At 36.6% G+C, this 21,737-nt stretch overlaps 1 protein-coding gene across 7 annotated transcripts in view; it reads left to right on the forward strand.

Moving 5' to 3' along the window:
- The window catches only part of LOC124549549 (arfGAP with SH3 domain, ANK repeat and PH domain-containing protein), a 318,055-nt gene that overhangs the window by 236,874 nt on the left and 59,444 nt on the right, over positions 1-21,737 (forward strand). For 5 of the 7 annotated variants that reach the window (XM_047125253.1, XM_047125251.1, XM_047125254.1 and 2 more), the window contains exons 10-12: positions 529-807; positions 7,775-7,894; positions 20,645-20,837. In XM_047125253.1, coding sequence (XP_046981209.1) covers positions 529-807; positions 7,775-7,894; positions 20,645-20,837 — 592 coding nt within the window. The remainder of the gene's footprint in view (positions 1-528; positions 808-7,774; positions 7,895-20,644; positions 20,838-21,737) is intronic. The other 2 variants (XM_047125255.1, XM_047125257.1) reach the window with 1 other exon arrangement.

Consider the following 21,737-nt stretch of genomic DNA (forward strand, 5'->3'; position numbering starts at 1 on the left):
AATGACTCACCTGAACTGTGATGGAGAAATTCCACTTGAATAAATGTAATGAGACTGGCTCTAAAAGAGAATATCTGTTAAAGTTGTTGACACCAACGTGAAGTGAACATCTTTACTGATTATCTTACAAGACTGAGAATTAACTTAAAAGATGCATAACCATCAGCATTTAGAGTAAAGACTACGCTGAAGTTAGAAGCTCCCTTGATCTACTTATTATACTAGTGTTACTAATCATTAAGTAATTGGCAGCTAACTGATGTTTTTCTGCATTAATAATTAATGTAGTAGTAGAGAAATTGTATCCCATTTTATTGGTAACACAAAGTTCCACTGAGTGCTTTTATTAAAAAAATTCCATTTTCTGAAACATGAAATTGTGTTTTTGAACACTACGTATATTTATGTGAGATTAGAGGACATAAAGGTGAATGTATTCTGTTATCCATTTCATGCAGCAATATTTATGAAGCTGAAATCAAATATTAGGCTTGAACCCTCTTTTAACAGAAGTGTCATGTTTTATAGGATTGCGGGGAGACAGCACTTCATCTTGCAGTGGCACGTGAGATGGGGAATTCACTCCACCTGGTTGACTTCTTGGTGCAGAACATGTCAACACATTCTCTAGACCGTGGCACAACTCCAGGAGGTGACACTGCACTACATCTCTGTGCCCTCCATGATCGACCTGAATGTATGAAGCTGCTGTTGCGCAGTGGAGCCGATCCAACAGTGCGTAATTCTCGAGACAAAACACCAATGGATATAGCCCAGGAGCGTGGTCACTCAACCTGTGAGGAACTGGTCTGTACAACTATCTACATTCAGATGTTTTATAAATACGTAGGCTTTCATGACCAATGCCAAACTCATTAAAATCCTTCTGGGTGTACTGCCATGTCCTTTCATAAAATACTTAACATGCTAAAATACTAAAATCACAGACATTTTGCTGATATTGCTTGAGTTGACCTGAGAAAGGCGACTGCAAAACAGGTGAAACTTTGATTATATTAGTATTTTATAAGACTGATTTGATGGTACACCCAGAAAGATTTCAATGAGATCAGCTGTTTTAGCTAGCTGATGGTTTTCTTTTTTGCGATGAATACGGACTTGATATAATGAGGAAATGTCTCTGATTTTTTTCCTGTAATTGTGTTGGTTAACATTTGAAAGTAATGAGACAAGCATCTTCTACACTGATGACATTGCAGGGAAAAATATGTAAAAATCAGCCAACCAGTTGCATAAGTTTTCTATATACATTGACCAGGTTTCGTCACCTCTAAGGGTGACTTCATCAGAAGGTAAGGTAATTACATGAAGAACATACCATCAGAGATGTACAGTGATGTAAGAGCTCTAAATCACTGTACATCTTTGATAATATGTTCTTCATGTAATTACCTTACCTTGTGATGAAGTCACCCTTAGCGGTGACAAAACCTGGTCAAGGTATATAGATAACTTATGCAACTGGTTGGCTGATTTTTACATATGTTTCAAATCTGTGTATATGTTTGCTGCAAACGTTAGCCATGTTCAAAGTTGAAAAATATTTGACATGTTGTTGTTGTGGTCTTCAGTCCTGAGACTAGTTTGATGCAACTCTCCAGTATACTCTATCCTGTGGAAGCTGCTTCATCTCCCAGTACGTACTGCAGCCTACATCCTTCTGAATCTGCTTAGTGTATTCATCTCTAGGTCTCCCTCTACGATTTTTACCCTCCACGCTGCCCTCCAATACTAAATTGGTGATCCCTTGATGCCTCAGAACATGTCCTACCAACCGATCCCTTCTTCTAGTCAAGTTGTGCCACAAACTCCTCTTCTCCCCAATTCTATTCAGTACCTCCTAATTAGTTATGTGATCTACCCATCTAATCTTCAGCATTCTTCTGTAACACCACATTTCAAAAGCTTCTATTCTTTTCTTGTTCAAACTATTTATCGTCCATGTTTCACTTCGATACATGGCTACACTCCATACAAATACTTTCAGAAATGACTTCCTGACACTTAAATCTATACTCGATGTTAACAAATTTCTCTTCTTCAGAAACACTTTCCTTGCCATTGTCAGTCTACATTTTATATCCTATATTTAACATAAAACTGTTTAAATAGTAAGTTCATTAATGAATTGCTCTCGGTAGATGTTCAATATTCAGGATACAAATTTACATTGGTAGATGGTTAAAATTTTTCATTGTATGTGGTAAATGGAAATGTCGTGTGGCTAGGGCCTCCCGTCAGGTAGACCAGTCACCTGGTGCAAGTCTTTTTAGTTGATTGCACTTCAGTGACTTGCATGTCAATGGGGATGAGATGATGATGATGATGATGATGATGAAGATAATGAAGAAGACAAAACAACACCCAGTCCCTGAGCGGAGAAAATCCCCATCCTAGCCAGGAATCGAACTCAGGCTCCTTGGCGTGGCAGTCTGCTATTGAGGCAGACGTAGTATGTGGTAATGGCTGAGTAATACTTGGAGGATTTCACTGGAACAGTGATTTACATATTCTTTCCCACTGGGGATGAAAAACTGACTTTATGTGATAATGTCACAAAATGATGGAATAAGGGTGAAGTTAAGGTTACAACTTAAGAGAAAGTTGGCATGTATTTTCTGCAGTGAGATGTCGAAATCATGAAGTTCCTTAGAGGTTAAAACTGTGCATTCGGTTGGAATTTGAACACAGACTTTGGCCTTGTGCCGGCAGTGTTCTTACTAGTCTTTTTTCTATGAGGGTCAGCAGCCACTGTAAATCTGTAAATTTCTTGAAGCACACCATTTTCCTGCACTGGCTGTTATTTAATTTAAAATAAATTTATTTCATTAATGAGCAGTTAGTTAATTTTGCCCCCATGGGCATTATCAGGCTATGTCCAAAGAAAAATTGTTATGCCACCAGCATTTTATATTCCACACTTCATTATGGAGAAAAATCAACATCAGAGTTTTGTACAGATGTGATAAGTGTGGATTCAGCAATCGTGTATGTAATGTACATATTACATAAAACAGAAAAAGTGCAACCCTTATGTAGTTTTTGTCACTGTGTCAGCATCCGTAACACATTAATACATAGCATAAATATTGAAGTGGGAACACACTTGATGTGTTTAACATCATGAGGCAGCAAAATTAGCTAATGAAATGTTTATTTCAAAATGAACAAACAGCATACACAGCAAAATCATTTCTTGTAAAATATGAGAAAAAGAAGTGCTCTTACCAACCGAAGTTGTTAGCCAGGCCTGGGTAGCACCCTCAGCCAGTAATGTCTTGCTGAACTGGCACTACTGCAAGACAAGGTAAGACAGAGAATGGCTCAGCTGCAATATAGTACAATTGTTTCCAGGATGAATCTCTCAGTGCGCTGAAACTATGTATCATTGTGAACATTCCTGACACACTAAAACTGTGTACCAGGTTGGGACTTCAGTGTGGACCAACCCTTGATCTGCACCTGCATACCTCTTGTGAGCAAAAGCATCATTCAAAAAGATAAGGTCTGCATTCAAATTCTAGGCTGGTGTCTGGGAAGTTTCACATCGGTATCCAGTCTGCTGCAGACTGAATGGTTCATCCTGGACACAAATTATCCTTGTGCTGAATCAGATCTGTAGAGAATCACAAAAGTAATTTGTATTAACAATATTTAAATATTCATTTCATCATCAGCTGTATCAATCTAGGGAAGCCACAGAAATTTCCATTTGTCAGTGATTAGTTGTTCACTCTGGCACTGGATGGTGTGTGAGGGTAGCACTGAAGTACTGTTGGAGAGTCTGAGCATATTTTTGAGCAAACGCAATACATTTATAAGATGTCACCTATATGTAAGAGATCAGGCACTGAACAAGAGAGCGATAATATTAAAGTATTTCACAATTTTGGACATGACAGTTACATTAGTATAAAGTGAGAGATACTAGAGTTAGTAGCAGTGCCTACTTTCAACGGATATTGTTGTTTTGGTCCATATCTGTGTTTGCAACTATAATGCACTAGTAAGGTAAGATTCTGCTTTTCAGTTCAGATTTAAAAGAGTTCACTCAGTGAAAGTTTCTTAGATTTCTGCACCTGAATACTTGCTGGCAAAAATGTTGCAACTCTCAAAATGTCAATTTTTCGGGAGCGAACAAAAACAAGAAAACAAGTGGAATGTTTGTGAATGATTTTGTTCTGTCATTGGTAATCAGTTTAAATGAGTTCACTAATTTGTAATGTACAATAATTTGGACAATGTGTGAATTTAAAATCAAGATATGAGAGATGATCATTGGACGTTCATGCAAAAATGTAACTTTAATTGAAGTAGCACATTTTTGCAGGTTACAACATCTGTCCCACTAAAAGTTTTTAATACTTTTTTTTTGTTTTATTCTAGATGAAAGTAATGAAACAGAACATATATTTGCAATTTGCATTATTCGTTGTTAGAGCTTCCCATTGATTAACAGAATTCACTGAACACTAGAAACATAGTTGCAAAAGAATATTTTGCAGTGATTAACCATCACATTGTCACTTCACTTTATCTTTAGGTTCTCATAAAAGGCTCGATATTTTTCTGGGATATATCTACACATGTTTATCAGATTGGCTTTCTTTTCTGCAGATACAGGGAGTGGGACTCCATACAGTCTGGGTAGGTTATTCAAGCTAATTATAATCATCTTGTGGTTCAGTTCTTCTTGTTGTCTCTGTGCTTGCTAAGAAAATGGGATGAGAAGTTCCGCCTTATGCAAGACACCTTTTTTTCTTTTGTTTCACCCATACATGTTTCAGCACTTTTGTGCTATCGTCAGTGGGTTCTATTTTTATTTTTAACTTACATGATGTTATTGTCCACTTGTTTTGGTAGCTGTTCTGCTACACAATATACAACTTGTCATAGTTTTGAAGTTGTGGTACGTTTTTCTGTGTTGTTGACGAAGCAAATAGGCTTACTTCTTTGCCTTTGTTCGCGTGGCAATGCAGTTTTTCTGATTACTCAAAACATAGGCAGAGTTTTCGCTGCCATTACAACATGTAATGGCAGCGAAAACTCTGCCTATGTTTGCTGCCATTACAACATGTAATGGCAGTGAAAACTCTGCCTATGTTTTGAGTAATTGGAAAAACTGCATTGCCATGCAAACACAGGCAAAGAAATAAGCCTATTTACTTCGCCAACAACACAGGAAAACGTACCGCAACTTCAAAACTATGACAAGTTGTATATTGTGTAGCAGAACAGCTACCAAAACAAGTGGACAATAACATCATGTAAGCTAAAAATAAAAATAGAACCCACTGACGATAGCACAAAAGTGCTGAAACATGTATGGGTGAAACAAAAGAAAAAAAGGTGTCTTGCATAAGGCAGAACTTCTCATCCCACAAGCTAATTATCTCAAGTGTAACTGTAATGTCATTTTTACCTTTACAAATTTTGCTAAGTTTGCAGATTAGTGAGGTTGCGAGTAGGTGCGACTCTTGTAGCACTGAAGTACTGTTGGAGAGTCTGAGAATATTTTTGAACAAACACAATCTGTTAGTCTGCATTTTGGATCTTTGAAGATTTTCTTTTTAATAGCCAACACATCAATGAAATCATCTTGCTGCATGAAACAGACCAAAAACCAATTGTTTGGTTTTGCAGTTGCTATTACCTAGACCCATTAAAATGGCTCATACACAAGGTAGCTCCTCTTGATTCTCCCACTTAATGCAAATTCTTGACCGCAAGGTGAAAAGTTGTGCCTTGTGATTAGAAATTTTTGCTCCACAGATGTGAAGTACTTAAAGTTCACCAGATATTGATGTAAAATAATAGCTTTCCAATTATTGTTCTGTCATATACATCAATCTGACCACATCACAAGTTCTTTCTCCACCCACTTTTAGTACTGAAAATTCAGAGACTGAGCGAGATGGTGCAGTGGTTAGCACACTGGACTCACATTTGGGAGGACGACAGTTCAAACCTGCATCCAGCCATCATGATTTAAGTTTTCTGTGATTTCCCTAAACTGCTTGAGGCAAATGCAGGGATGGTTCCTTTGAAAGGGTACAGCCAATTTTCTTTCCCATCCTTCCCTAATCTGATGGGAAAGATGATCTTCGTTATTTGGTCCTCTCCCCAAAATCAACCATCCAACCAAAATTCAGGAGGCAAGAGGTAATTTCTGCTGATCCCTGTCTGGCTACATTTTCAGATCATACACACATATCCACATCCTATTGTCACCAACATTATGTATTGCTTGAGCGCATGTTGACAACTGACATTGATAGACAATTTTCTTTCTTTCTGTTTCACTTTCACTGCAATTTTCTTTCTTTCTGTTTCACTTTCACTGTTAACTATCTGAAGGAACATTCTGACACAATATCCACATTAGTCCAAACATGGCACTCCAAAGCCTACATTATATTCTACCCTGAAAATATCTCTGTATACTCTTTCACTGCATTATTGTGTAGGATTCTCTTCTTTAAAGAGTTTGTAAAGTTTATTAATATTCAGATCGAAGCTCAGGCAGAGCTTTTCATTCTTAAGTCTCAAGTAGAGGCTTTCTTGTTTTGGTAACTTCTCAATGTGGTTTGTTATCAAATCCTTCAGGCCATCCTGCAGTTTGTTCTGGCAATTCCTATGCCTACCCATTTTGTCTTCAAATGGCATGCCATGTTTTATCTACTCCTGGAGCATTTGCAGATATCTAGCAATGATTCTGTATACCATGCACAAAATTTTCTGACAGACCTGAGTTTGTTGTACATTTCTTCTCAAAAAGTACTTAAATGTGCAGTGTCTGCACAAAATGACCTCCTTAGTCTCTTTGAGCTTGATATCAGCTATTTCAATACATGGTGAAGCTAAATGTCTTGTTTGTGCATTACAGTTCTAAATTGTAGAATTCTTCCAATAGCATTTTGTTGTCCTCCAGACTTAGTCTCCTGCACTGGTATTTACATTTACAGGTAGCAATCTGTAAAAAGAGCGGGACATATAAGCAAAGTTAATATAATACAGGTGATGATAAAGGCTCTGATTATACTTTAAATATAATATAGGCAATTAATCATATGAATCTCCCATTAAACATACTGATTTTTTTAGATTGTCTTCACATTGTTTTTGCACCTGGCTGTTCAGAAGTGATTTTCCCCCAACACAGGTTCTTTATTATGGGCCAAGTTTGATTGCCATAAATTCTATTTGTGTTTCTTTACGTTCCTGATCCATTTATTGTTCTTAATTTTACATTTCCATTCTCTGTTTATGTTTTCACACATACTCCACATGACTTTCCTCCTCCATTGTTACATTTAGCCACCCAAGCAACCTGCAGCAAATTTGCAACAAAAGAAAAAGAGCACTTAATGTACATATTTGCAAACATAACTTCCTATGTGCCTCACTGTTGCTGGATACAATAGCTATATGTGAAAACCCAGCATTCTAGGAAAGTGAGGGTTACAACATTGTTGCTGGCAGATATTCACTTTTCGTTCTCTTTGCATCTTATTTTCTGAATGGAATCACTAGTTGAAGAAGCTTAAGGTATCTCAATATAGTTAGTATTGCTTTGGCTTTTTTTCTTGGAAAGTACAGCTTTCAATTTTTGTACTATTTTCCTGTGTTACGGTCATCACTTTCCTCCTCATTATCATATATTACTCCCCTTCCTCCTGCTCCTCCTGCTCCTCCTCACCACCATCATCATTATCTAAATATTGTACTTGACTAAAATATTTTCTGTATTCAGCTGCGCCATGCACTTCAGAGGCAGAAGAGTCATTTTGATAATGTGAACATTGACTGGAATTTGTCACACGATGAGGGGTCAACAGATTTCTCAGATGATGAAACAATCATTGATGACAGGGTAAGCAAAATAAAAGTTGTACATACATCATAAAATAAGAAATCAAAATGTTTTTCACTTAAGTTTTGCTGACATAATCACAAACTTGCAACAGATTCAGAATGAGATAGCTGAATGGCTCAAGGACAATTACTTAATTATAAATGGAAAAAAAAAAAAAAAAAAAAAAAAAAGCACTTGGATGAACTTTAGGCACATAAGTAAAAAAAAAAAAAACATAATAGTAGAGATTGGGAAATGTCTGATAGAACAAACTTCTTTTACAAAATTTTTAGGTGTATGGCTGGACAATAACTTGAGATGGGAAAAACATGTTGAACTATTGAATAAAAAATTTAGTAAATACTTCTATATATTAAGAAAACTGCAATTTTGAAACAGTACTATGTGCCTACTGCTCTTACATACATAGTAATCTAAGATATGGTATTATATTTTTGGGTAATACAGGTTTCACAAAAAGTTGTTTTAAGCTCCAAAAGAGAGCTATTCGTATTCTGAAGGGTGTTGCCTACAGAGATCCATGTAGAGGACTCTTTGAGGAGTTTGAAAATTTTGACCCTCCCTAGTTTATTCATCTATGAATCAGTATGTTTCCTGAAGTCAAATCAAGAATTCTCTTCTCTAAACAGTCAAGTACACAACTATCAAACCAGAAACAGGCATGATTTCCATAGAAACATATATTCAAAATCCCTGTACCAAAATAGTGTGATGTATCTACCCAAAATAATGTTCAATGCCTTACCGAAACAAACAAAAAGTATACAAAACTTACATATATTTAAAAAAGAATTGAAGAGGCTAGTATTAGGTCAAAGTTTATATAATGTTGATGAATTTCTTTGCTACCTAAACAGATAGTGCTCATCTTTTGATTTTTCTGCATAAACCTTTATTTTTTCCAACTTGCATGTAAAAAGAAGACAAAATATGTGAAGTGTAATTAAGAAAATATTGAAGTGTAATTAAGAAAATTTTACTTGCTTTAATAGATTTTTTTGTATAAAACTTGTAAATTTTTTTTCATCTTGCATGTAAAAAGAAGACAAAATATGTAAAGTGTAACTAAAAAAATGTTATTTCCCTTTTCTCTCTCTCTCTCTCTCTCTCTCTCTCTCTCTCTCTCTCTCTCTCTGTTCCTGTATCATTTATATGATAAAATGGATGTAATAAATTGAATTGAACTGAATTGAATTGAAACTTCAGACACTGTCAGTTCAAAAAGAGGTATTTGCTTATGCAGCTATTTTAGCATGTTATGTTATAAACATCAGATCAGATATGGTTAATGCAGGAGTAAGTCTAATAATGAGTGAGAAAATAGTAATGTAACTAAGCTATTGTGAACAGCATAATGAATGTATTGCAGTAGTGAAGATTGACATGACTCCAACACCTACTACAATAGTCCCCATTCATATGCCAATAGCTCCACAGATGATAAAGAGATGGAAAGAATGTATAATGTAACTAAAGAAATTATTAAGATAGTTATGGAGCATGAAAATTTAATTGTTATGGGTGACTGGAATGCTATAGTAAACAAAGGAAGAGGAGGAAAAACAGCAGGAGAACATGGACTAGGAGAAAGGAATGAAAGGGGAAGCCATGTGGTAGAATTTTGCACAGAGCATAATTTAATCACTGAAAAAACTTGGTGTAGGAAAAAGAGTCCTGGAGACAGAGAAAGGTTTCACACAGATTACAGAGGAAAGCAAGGAGAAATTTGGAAAGGGAACTAAAATTCAGGGAAAAGAAATGAAGAGTTTGAGGTTGGCCACCAACATTTTAATTCTTTCAGGCAGAGTAAAGGACTTCAAATGCTGTTGAATGGGGTGGCAGCATCAAAGAAGGATATAAGATGAACATTAGCAAAAGCCAAACGGAGGTCATGGAATGCAGCCAAATTAAATCAGGCGATACATGGGAATTAGATTGGGAAATGAGACACTAAAAGTAGTAGATGAGTTTTGCTATTTGGACAGTAAAATGACTTATGATGCCTGAAGTAAAAAGTGATTAAATATAGAACAGAAATGGTAAGAAAAGTCGTTCTAAGGAAGAGAAATTTGTTACCACCAAATATAAATTTAATAGTGAAACTGGGATCATAAGCAGTTCTGATGAGAAGAGAATGGAAGCTTTTGAAATATGATGCTACAGAAAAATGCTGAAGGATATGTGGGGTGATTGTGTAAAGAAAGATTAGGCACCAAATAAAATTGGGGAGAAAAGAAATTTGTGGCATAATTTGACTAAAGAGGGATTGGTTGATAGGACACATTCTCAGATATCGAGGCAAGAGTATTGTGTAGAGGTGCACCAAACCAGACCTCAACAACAACACAAGACAACTATTTCGGAATCAGATTTCAAACTGCAAAAATGTTTCCAGGGGCAAATGTAGACTCTGACCTTACTGATTATGAACAGCAGATTAAAACTGAAGAAATTGCTGAGAGGTAGGAAATTAAGGCAATGGGACCTGGATAAATGGAATGAACCAAAGTTAGTTTGGAGTTTCATAAATAGCTTTAGGCCACAATTGACTGAAACAGGAGAAATAAATGCAATAACAGACGAGTGGGTGGCAAAGAGAGATGAAAATAGTGACAGTAGTAGAAGATTAAATAAGCAAAAAAGACAAGGCCCAGTAGAAAACCTTGGATGACACAAGATATATTGAATTTAATTGAGGGAGGAGAAAATATAGAAATGAAGGAAATGAAAAGAGCAAAAGTGAATACAATGTCTAAATTATGGGACTGATACAAAGGGCAAAGTGACAAAGCATGACAGGTTAGAGGACAAATTCAAGCCTGTAGTAGAATGCGTGGCTAGGGGAAAGATAGATGCTGCCTATAGGAGAATTGAAGAGGCCTTCAGAGAAAGAGAAACTACTGTATGACTATCACATGCTCAGACCGAAAGTCAGTAATAAGAAAAGAGAGGAAAGCTAAAAGGTGTAAAGGGATGTACTGAGAGGCTATACAAGAGAAACAAACATGTAAACAATTGTATAGAAAGGAAATAAGAAGTAATTGAAGATCAAACAGGAGATATGACACTGCAAGAAGACTTTGACAGAGCAATGAATGACCTAAGTCAAAATAAGGCCCTAGGAGCAGACAACATTCCCTCAGAATTATTGAGATCCTTGGGACAGCCAGGCATAACAAAACTATTAAATCTGATGTTCAAGATGTATGATACAGGTGAAATGCCCTTATTCTTCAAGAAGACTGTAATAATTTTAATTTTAATAAAAGGCCTATGCAGTCAGGTGTGAACATTTCCTGATTATCTGTTAATAAGTCATAGTTGCAAAATACTGACAAGAATTATTTACAGAAGAATGTTAAAACTGGTAAAAACCAACCTTGAGGGAAAAAAGTTAGGGCTCCAGAGAAATGTGGGAAGACACAAGACAACACCGACCTGATGACTTCTCATATAAGAATAACTGAAAAGAACTGGTGTTTGTAGTATTTATAGAGTTTGAGAAAGACAGTTGTGACTGGAATACCCTTTTCAAAACAATGAAGGTGGCAAGTATAAGATACAGGGAGTAAAAGGATATTAACAATTTATAAAGAAACCAGACTGCAGTTATAAAGTGTAATTTCTGTCAGTACACTGAGGAAACTGTGAGGAAACCAAGGAGAAATTTGGATAGGGAACTAAAGTTCAGGGCGAAGAAATAAAAACTTGGCCACCACCATTTTAATTCTTTCAGAGATGATCTTGAAAGACCAGTTGAACAGAATTGGCAATGTTGTGAAAAGAGATCAGAAGATGAATATCAACAAAAGTAAAAATAGGGGAATGGAATGTAATTAAATGAAAATGTGCAATGCTGAGAAAACTGGGCTAGGAAATCAGATACTAAAAGTAGTACTTGAGTTTTCCTAATTGGACAGTGGAATAACTGAGATGATGGCCAAAGTAGAGGGGATATAAAATGCAAACTGGCAATAGCAAACATCAAATATAAATTTAAATGTAAGAAGTCTTTTCTGAACGCATTTGTTTGATGTATAGCCTTATATAAAGGTGAAATGTGGACAGTAAACAGTTCAAGCGAGAAGAGAATGTGGAGTCACAGACGAATGCTGAAGATTAGATGTGTGTATTAAATACCATTGAGGAGATACTGAATGATTATGGGTTGATATGATATACCCTGAAGGATCAAGGAATCATCAATTTGGTAATAGAAGGAAATGTGGAAGGCTTGAATACAGTGAGTTGGTTGATCTTAACATGAACACAATGTTCAAATCATCTGGCAAAAATTCCTTGCTGCAAAAAGAACTATACACTGCAGAAAAAATGCAGCCACCCCACTCTTGAAAAAAGAAAAAGAAAAGATAATGTGAAACTTGTGTTTATTGCAGCATATAAAATGTTGAAACATCTTGCAGCAATGCACCCAGATGATATCTTTGGCAATCGTTGGTATTTCAACAGGCAAACACTTTGTCATTTTCAAGGCACAAAGGCAAGAAAATTTATTTTTTCTGTTTAACTTGACCAGGTCAGGCCTCAGGGCCACCCCTTCCATCAGAAGAGGAATTACACACATTTACACATACTCATACAATAATACACATACACAAACAGGTGGCATTAGTAATGTAATAATAAGAAAAATAATATAGGACATTAAGAATAATGGCAATACTGATTAGCTTAGCACTTTTGAAGTGTGTCTGTTATTATCAGAAACATAAGGGACAGTGAGAGAGGAGAAGATTGCAAATGACAGTAACAATAGCTGTTAAGGAAGAAAAGGTTTTCAATAGATGACTGTGAGGTGGGAAGAGAACAATGGAAGGGGAAGGTGTGTTGACAAGAGTGTGGTGCAGACAGCTCTATGGAAGAGATACTGTTGTTATGGAAGGGGAACCATTAGCTGTCTTTTGAAGTTTGAAAGTAATTTAATTTCTCTGATATATTGAGGAAGATCATTCTGAAATCAGGTTCCTGATACAGAAAATAATACTGATAAGATGGATTTGTTATGTAGTGGTATAGAAAAGATTTTATTTTGTTGAGAATGAATATTTCTGCTGTGCTGTTGAGACAATAGCATTAAGAGTTCAAAATAAATAAGAAGTAATGCAGTGATGGAGAAGATGATACAGCAAATACAGAGTATGACAGTCTCTATGCTTTTTGACATATAGCCATGGTAATTGTTTGTAGGCGGAAGTGATACTGTCAAATTATCAAACGTCACAATTGTATCGCACTCAAGCAGTCTGTACCAACTCCAGCTGGTGAAAGTTCTCTTAGGAAAGTCCTTGAAGAAAGTGATCACCATAATCAAGTATAGGTAATATTAGTGATTCTATGAGTTTCTTTTTAAGCTCAAGAGGAAATTCCTTTTTTTATATTTTTGAAGTGAATAGGGTGATGCTGATACCCTCTTACAGATCACAGTCGTGTGTTCAGTCCAGTATTAGTGACAGTTCAAAATTATCACCAAGTTATCTGCAGAAGCAAGGAAACATATTTCTCTGGTATTTATTGCTGAGTGTTGAAGGAATTCCCTGAATTGAGAGATAATAAGTCTTTGAAGAACTAATATTGCTTCCATTTTGGATGGGTTAAATTTCAAACATATGTTCTGTGCCCACTCTGATAAGGCAAGGCAGTCAGCATTTACATGCTGTGGATGGCTGTGCGTTTTTGATCTTTGGTGTAGCTGAAGGTGTCTGTGTATGTGATATTTACAGTGGGACAGAATAGTCAAAACGTCGTTAGCAGATAATGAGAAAAGTAATGGACACAAAACTGATTCTTGTGGGATCCCTGATAATCATCCCTCTATTGTGACCTTTTGTACTGATCATTACATACTATTGATGGAATGTAATGTAGGAGTGGAACTGTTGTACAGCACTTGAAGGAAAGTTTTGACTTGTGAGTTTAGCAAGTTGAATGTCAAGGCTAGTGGTGTCAAAAGCTTTGACAAAATCCGAAAAGCATCTAGTAGTCACCTCTTGTTCCTCCTTAGCTTGTTTCAGTTCATCACTGAAAGAGCGGTTATAATGCTGCTGTTTTTGCAGAAATGAGAACTATGTATTCTGAAGCCTTATATAATGCTGGTAGAATGTAAATAGACCTGTAGTCATTTCTCACAGGCTGACAAACTTGGTTTCGTGGATTTTTGTAGGAGAGATGATTATCAGATGTGGGGTGGCATTTATATGTCATTTGTATTGTGTCTCTGATACTTTTTTAAGGTTATCTGTATACCATAGTGCAAGTTTTCTCTTTACTCTTACAGTTTTTAAAGGAGTATGTTTATTGTATAAATTATTGAGTCTGTCAGTGAAATTAGATATTTCATAATTTATATTGAAGTTATTTCCTGCCATTGCCTGCCAAGAAATATCATAGATATCAACTGTAAGCTGAGATGTATTCATGTGCTTAAAATCCCTAAAAGTTGTCAATTGTAGTTGGTTCTTTGGACATTTTTTGAAATAAGTCATGAGTGTTTCACTCATGGGAGACTTGCCAGATGCAAAGATCTGGTTGCTCTGTGTGGACATTTGGTTGCAGATACTGATAAACATGTGCATGTATGCTGTATAGTGAGTTGGCCCAAATGGAAACAGTGTAAGGTTTGAGCAGGAAAGCACACACCTGATTTTTGAAATGAACATACTACTGTATAGAAAACATGTGTCTGTATCTCCAGCTACAAGTACATGGTTATACAGAGATTCAAGCCCTGAGAGCATGGATTCAAAGCTAGGCAGCTGCCAAATTTGGGTGGCTTTTATAAGACAGATAAAACATTTTTGTTGGTAGGTATAATTTCAATAAACATGTATTTAGTCTGTTTGTCCTAATTTTTGGACATGACTGGCACTCCATCCCCTTGTCTTTTGGAGAAACATAGCTGTCAAGGCTTACAGAGTTCGATGGGCTACTCTGCTTTAGCCATGTCTCCATCAGGAGTACAACATGAAAGCTGAGATTGTGAAATATTCAGTGAAACTGTGCAAGTGGTCTGTTAAAGACTGTTCTTTTCTGTATGCGAGTTGTAACATAGAGCCATCTTAGTTGCTTCCACAATAAGCTGGCCAGTAAGAAGAAAAGTTGCCTTGGAAACAGGCAAGGCTCGATGCATTGCGGAATGCGAAGGGTATGGCAAGGGAGTGTGCTCAATGCACAATGAGTCAGATAGTGGTCCAAAGAAATAGGTAACTGGTAAGAGGTATTCAAGGTCGGGTATGCTGGCCATAACACAGAGCATGATAGTCAAGGGTATGTGAGTTAAGCAGAGAGAAAGATCCTTCAATTTAATGGATAAAGCAAGATTACAGAGTAATTAGTGAATAAAAATGTAATGCAGTACTAATAGTAATTATACTGAACAGGAACGAAAAATAATAATGTAAAAGGAAACATTGAGAACAATAGATAAACATTGTATTCAAGAATATGTTACTAATTAATAAAATCATAGTTTAACAGTAAATTGATAATCAGGATCAAAGTACTATGAGAATAATGAGGAAAATACTGAAATTCAGAGTTATGAGGACTGAAAGTATGAAAAATGATTCTGTAAATTAATAATTAGTAGTAATTATCAACATAAAGTGCTCTAAGTAGGAATACTAGATGAAATGTGTATTAACAAAGAGAAAATCATTTTGGGCTCACACAGTTTATGCCTTTAAGTTTTGTGTTGGCACTCAGTTTTCTATAGCTGATTTGATTATTCTGCCTTCGATGATCCACACATTCTGTAAGCTAAACTGGGAAATCACACTGTTCAGTATTTTCATCCTGTCGGATGCAAGGTCCTCTTGTATTGTAACTCCTGACATCATTAGTTTCTTCTTTGCCCTGAAGACTTATGATCATTCCCAGTAGGACATGAATTTTATTATGATAAGTCCTAGTTTTGTGGGATCTGCCATCTGATCCTGAAACCTGTATGCCTACTTTTCACGAGCAGTACTGATAACCACTTCATCTGTATTTTCACAAGATTCTTATGATATTCCAAACACTTTAAGATTATTACAAATAGGTATTGTTCAATTGCATGCTGGTCTTTCAGTGATCTGTTTTGAAATATATGCACTTTCTCATCAGCTTTGGCAACAGACTTCTTTAGGATACTGATCTCATTCACACTGATTTCTGTGGTGCACTAGATTTTCTCAAGAACTGTTGTGGAGGTGGCATCAGTGATGGTTAGCATGACAAGGCATAAATACAATGAGAGGGGGCTATGCAATGAGACAGTGATGCAGCGCAGCTGTCACCAGTGTGCAGACAAGCCCATCGAAATGTGTTGGCATGGGAGGCGGCATGGCAGTTTTTTCCAGGATCGGCTAGGCTCCTTCGCTGCGGATGGAGAAATCATTGCATGGTTTTCATTATCTTACTGTTATTTTAATGCTACACAGGCAGGAGGGTAAAAGATGGAAGTGTAGCACTGCCTTAGAAGCACTCAACATGAGATTTACAGAGGTTGAAAACAGAGGCACTGTCGTGAAACACCTTTAAACATTGAGTAAACTAGTGAGTTGTGTGCTGTGCAGCTCTCTTGCTAGCCACCATCTTGATCTTCATAAAGCCTTGGTAGGCAGGGCTGTGCTGAGCAAGACATATGAAGAAAGACACACACACACACACACACACACACACACACACACACACGCACACATGCACACATGCACTCTCTCTCTCTCTCTCTCTCTCTCTCTCTCTCTCTCTCTGTCTCCAGGGAGAGAGCAGGATTCCAAGCAGAGTTTAAGCAAAAACTTCCATCTCTATTTATAAGGTCATTTACTAATTTAACCTCCACTCCTTCCTTAATAGCATTAAAACAGTAGCTGGAAGGGCATGTCAGAATCTGCGTGTTGTGAGTGGCAGTGCAAATATGAACAGCTTTTTAGTACATCTGAATTCAATCCACCCAAATATTCACTTCACTGTGGTGTTGGGAAAGGATAGCTGTTTTCCCTTCCTTGAAGTACTGGTCAGGAGGAAGATCAAAGGTACTTTGGGATGTACCATTTATAGGAAACTAACTCACATTGATTTGTATCTTTAGGCTGACAATTGTTGCTGTCCATCTCAGCATGTAATGGTACTTCATACCCTGTTCCACGAGACCAGTTTCACCCAAGACACTGAGAGTTTGTCAGCTGAGCTACCCCGCTTTGAAGAGTCACGTTTTGCCACAATGGTTGTGGTAAAAGACAAATCGGATATGCATTGTGCTGTTGGCCAATGGTGAATCAAGCGAGTGATGAAATACCAAGATAGCATCTAAGTCTCCAGACCTTCTGCCCCCATGCAGGTAGCATTTCCAACAGGGTTGGTCATACACTTTGAAAATATAGAGTTACAGTCACAGTTTGCATAAGGTGATGTCAACTGTATCCCTTGCAGTTGTGGCATGTCGCCTATTGGTCATGCCATGTCTACTGTATCCCTTGCAGTTGTGGCATGTCATGTATTGGACAGGCCATCAGGATCATGGAGGACCGGTGTGTTGAGCACAAGCATGACACATGCTTACAACAGCAAGGCAAATCTGCTATTTCAGAACATTACTTTGATACTGGTCTCTATGGAATATAACAAATAGAGATTCTGGAGTGCACAACCAACTATTGTGATAATGTTATTAAAGAACAAATGGAGATTAAATTAGCAAGTGACTTCATAAATACAGATGGAAGTTTTTGCTGTAATTCAGCTTGGAATCCTACCCTCTCCTTTGTCAAACAACAGAAGGGCAGAGCAAATACTACTTGCCCACTCATTGGTAATTAATATCCACTATTGATAACTTCTGACATTGGTCATCTTTGATTGTGTGGTAGCAGTTTTTACAGTGTCTTTCATATTTATGCGTATGACATATTTTGTTTCTTAGTAGGCATATCCCGACGTACTGAGGGTTTCATTTTCCTTGCACAGCCCTATCTCATTGCATTAATGCCCTGAAACTAATAAGTGTTTTCACCAGTGAAAATATCAGCAGTTGCAGAAAATGTCACCAGCTGTATTCCCGTAAGTTGTTCGAACAAGAAAAGATAAGGTATACAGGAGTTGTAGGGCAGGAAGTTTTCCACATTGTGTATCAGGAGAGGCACCCATCTGATATTTAAAATTTTGGAGCACTTCTTATAATGACTTGATGATAGTAAGAGAATAGGCTTGAACTTGGTTACAAAATGGAAATTACAAATAAATAAAGATCCTAAGGAGACAGGTGAGGGAAGGTAATACAGGGAGATTTATAATGATAATCGTAATATTAGTAAGGCCTAGATTTCCATGCAAATGCATATTGCAAGCATGTTTGTATGGTTTAGTCTTTTGGAGAGTGAATTCATATTTCTAAGATTTCATTGATATAGCTCCATGAATTTAAACATTTGTAACGCATTTTACACCATTTTTTGACCTCAGTGCATATATTGTAATAATTCACATGATACCACCTTTAGTGAAGTTTTTTATGTGAACTGTGCCAGAAGTATAGAACGTGCCTCATTTTGCAAATTTTGTAAATTTTGTAGTGAGCTCAAGTGCCCTAGTTCAGCATAGTAGAAGTCAATATACTTTGTACCAATGAATCTCAATAAGAAACAGGTCCTATTGTTGTTAAGCAATGCTGCCCCACATATGCTGAAGGCCAGAAAAGCAATTAAAATATTTTACTGTATCCTATCGCGTGTTATTTGTTCAACATGTGTATTACGATTTGTAGCTGAAAGAGTACTACTGAAACTTTATAGTGTGAGTAAGCTGATATTCTCCACAGACAAGGTAAATAGGTGCACAAAATACAAAGAATTGATCATTCTGACATTATTAATTAAGTCATATGCTGACTTGTTTCCTGTGGAAGGTATTCTTGGAAGTATTTGTCCATGTTCCTGCATTTAAAGATTTACTGGCACATTTAGCTTAGCCACTACAACCTGTGTTGATCAGATGAGGTACCTGGAAAATGCTGTGATCCTTGACAGTGATAATTTTGATGATGTCACATCAGTAGGAGACCATAAATTACCACAAATTAATTGAAGTTACCATCTGTTTGCTTCAGTCTATTGAAAAGTCGTGGGTTATTGCCCCTTAATTTTTTTTCCTCTGGCTGAGTCATACACACTTTTGATGTCATTAAAGCAGCTTGCATTAAAGATACAGAAGTGGAATTCAAGAAAACAGATTTAACCAAGACCTGATTTGCATCATATCAAATTTTGTGCATATGTCTGTAGCAGTAACAAAGCTGGAAGCCACAGGGAACTGAAGAAATCTCTACCAATTACTGAAGAAATTGGAAAATAGAGAAGTAGATGTTGCAGTAAAAGATAAAATGAACAATATTATTGGATCAGATCCTGATTTTGAGTATATGAAGTTGACAAAAAATATTTTGTGGCAAAAATGCAAAATGATTTCAGATTTATCTGACTTAGTAAGAAATTGTTGCACATGTCTCTTCTTGTGACATAGAAAGGTCATTTTCTATGTACAGAAATGTTCTGTCAGATAAACACATGAGCCAAAGTGAAAACAATTTGGAGAAATTGTTTGCTGTGTACTGTTTTTGAAGAAAAATAGGAATAAATATAGAATTGAATTTCATATCATAAATTTTTTTTCTGTTTCAATGATGAATAATGGAGGATAACATAGCAGTTGGTGAACTATCATGTAGGCTTCAGTGCCTGATTGTGGGATTTCCTTTTTTCCTTTACATTTTTTTTTCTTTTGATGCCTCATTAGACATGTTTAATGACATGATACTGCATGAATGCATGCATGTTTTAAAATTTGGTAGTGCATGAGAAACCCCAGCTCTAATTATTATTATTATTGATTATGTAGTAACAACTGAAATTTTGTGCTAGACCAGCATTCAAAATTGAATTTCCTGCTAGTCATGACCATCTGAGCATGCCCTCAGACCTTATTCTGAAATCTTGAAGTTTTACTGTTACTTATGGTATATTAAACTGCTGCTGCATTCAATTTCTGTGATCTGGTAATTCATTTTTCTGTAGTTTCATTTTTTACCAGGTTTGTAGAAATGGAAATTTATGGTGAATGAACATGGAAGTTATTTCCTAGGAATTGTAGAATTCAGAATTTGTGAGGTAGTAACCAAAAGGCAACAACACGTTAAGATATAAACTTTCATCTTTGCAGCTAATACCCTTGTTAAGTCTATACACACTGGTATTCAGAAAACAGCTACGCTGTCAATTTTAATGATATGCATAGGTTTATTTTTTTCCCAATGGCTTTTTTGTTTTTAATGTTTAAATTTTGTTCCCGCTGTATTGGCAGAAATACATTTTTTTTTTTCTCTGTGTTATCAGTATTAGTGCATGTTGTAATAAGGAGCAAAAGTGCCACAGTAATCATTACTTTCCTCATAAACTGCTAGAAATTGCACTAAATGTTTTGAAGGTGGAGTTAATACTAGTGAACTCGACCAAAACAAACACACACACACACACACACACACACACACACACACACACACACACACACACACACACACACACCACTATACCCTGGGTCTCATGATTGAGATGATGTTCTATTTCCACAGAAAAGTCTTGTTTTGTCACCTCTTTCATAACTCAGAATAAATTACAATATTTTACTAGATATATAAGTATAGCTTTACGGTGATGTACTGCCTGAAATAATCACATATTGTTTTGTCGTCCTCAGAATGGCTCAATAACTCCGGAGAAGAAGACACGGTCAAGGCCACCCAGCTATGCTGGAGGTGAGTCCCCCGTGAACCTGCGCTCTCGCTCCTCTACCTCTGACAGTATCAAGTCCGGCTCTGGCTCCAGCCCCAACAGCAACTACCGGCCGGTGCCACCCCCTCCCCCACCTCAGAATCGTAAACCTTGCATTGGTATGTATAATTGAACACCCATCATAAAAGACAACTGGTTTTCCCGACAGTGTGTGTGATTAGTTATTATGACAGATCTCGGCCAACGTGCAGGCCTATTTGTTATTAACAGGTAAATATTGATGCAAAGGTATGGAATATCATTTGTGTGCCAGGGAGTAAGGGACAAACATTTGGTTCAGTTGCTGCTTTCACCAAGGAAGTGCTGCATATTTAATGATACACTGATGGATGTAGAAACTGCTGCTGTCAGTGCACTTGGGTTTATATCTATGTTTAATCTTCATTCAGTTGGGCATACAGAGCACTGAGATAGAGGAAAAAAACAGATTAACAAGATAGAAAGTAAATTCAACCATTGGCTTTTGGATTTAATATAACTTCCAGTAATAATACAATAACTGTATTTTGACCAGTATATCACATGCCTCCAAAGACTGCACGTAATATTTTAGCAATAATTCTACCCTTATGGAAAACTTTTGATTGTACAGAATACACTCCATTCAAGCAATGAGAATTAACTTCTTTACTTGTAAGAAATGATACATCATACAAGTGGACATTTGTGTATTGACAACTTTGTTCGCTGAGTTTGAGCTTGGGGATTGACTACAATAAACTGACTATATATCTTACATATTTTACAATCACAATGTGGAACAGATCACATTCCTCTGGAATTTCGGAACTCGTTGTTGGAAGTGGTAACCAAATGACTCGTCAAGTTGGTATGTAGAATTTATAAGACTGGACACACACCATCTGATTTTTGGAATAATACCGTGCACACATTGCTGAAGACAGCAAGGGCAGATAAATGTGAGACTATTGCACAATCACATTAACAGCTCATACACCCAAGTTTCTGACAATAATGATATATAGAAGAGAGGGAAA

This window comes from Schistocerca americana, chromosome 1 (assembly GCF_021461395.2).
Source record: "Schistocerca americana isolate TAMUIC-IGC-003095 chromosome 1, iqSchAmer2.1, whole genome shotgun sequence".
In the NCBI taxonomy this organism is placed as follows: domain Eukaryota; kingdom Metazoa; phylum Arthropoda; class Insecta; order Orthoptera; family Acrididae; genus Schistocerca; species Schistocerca americana.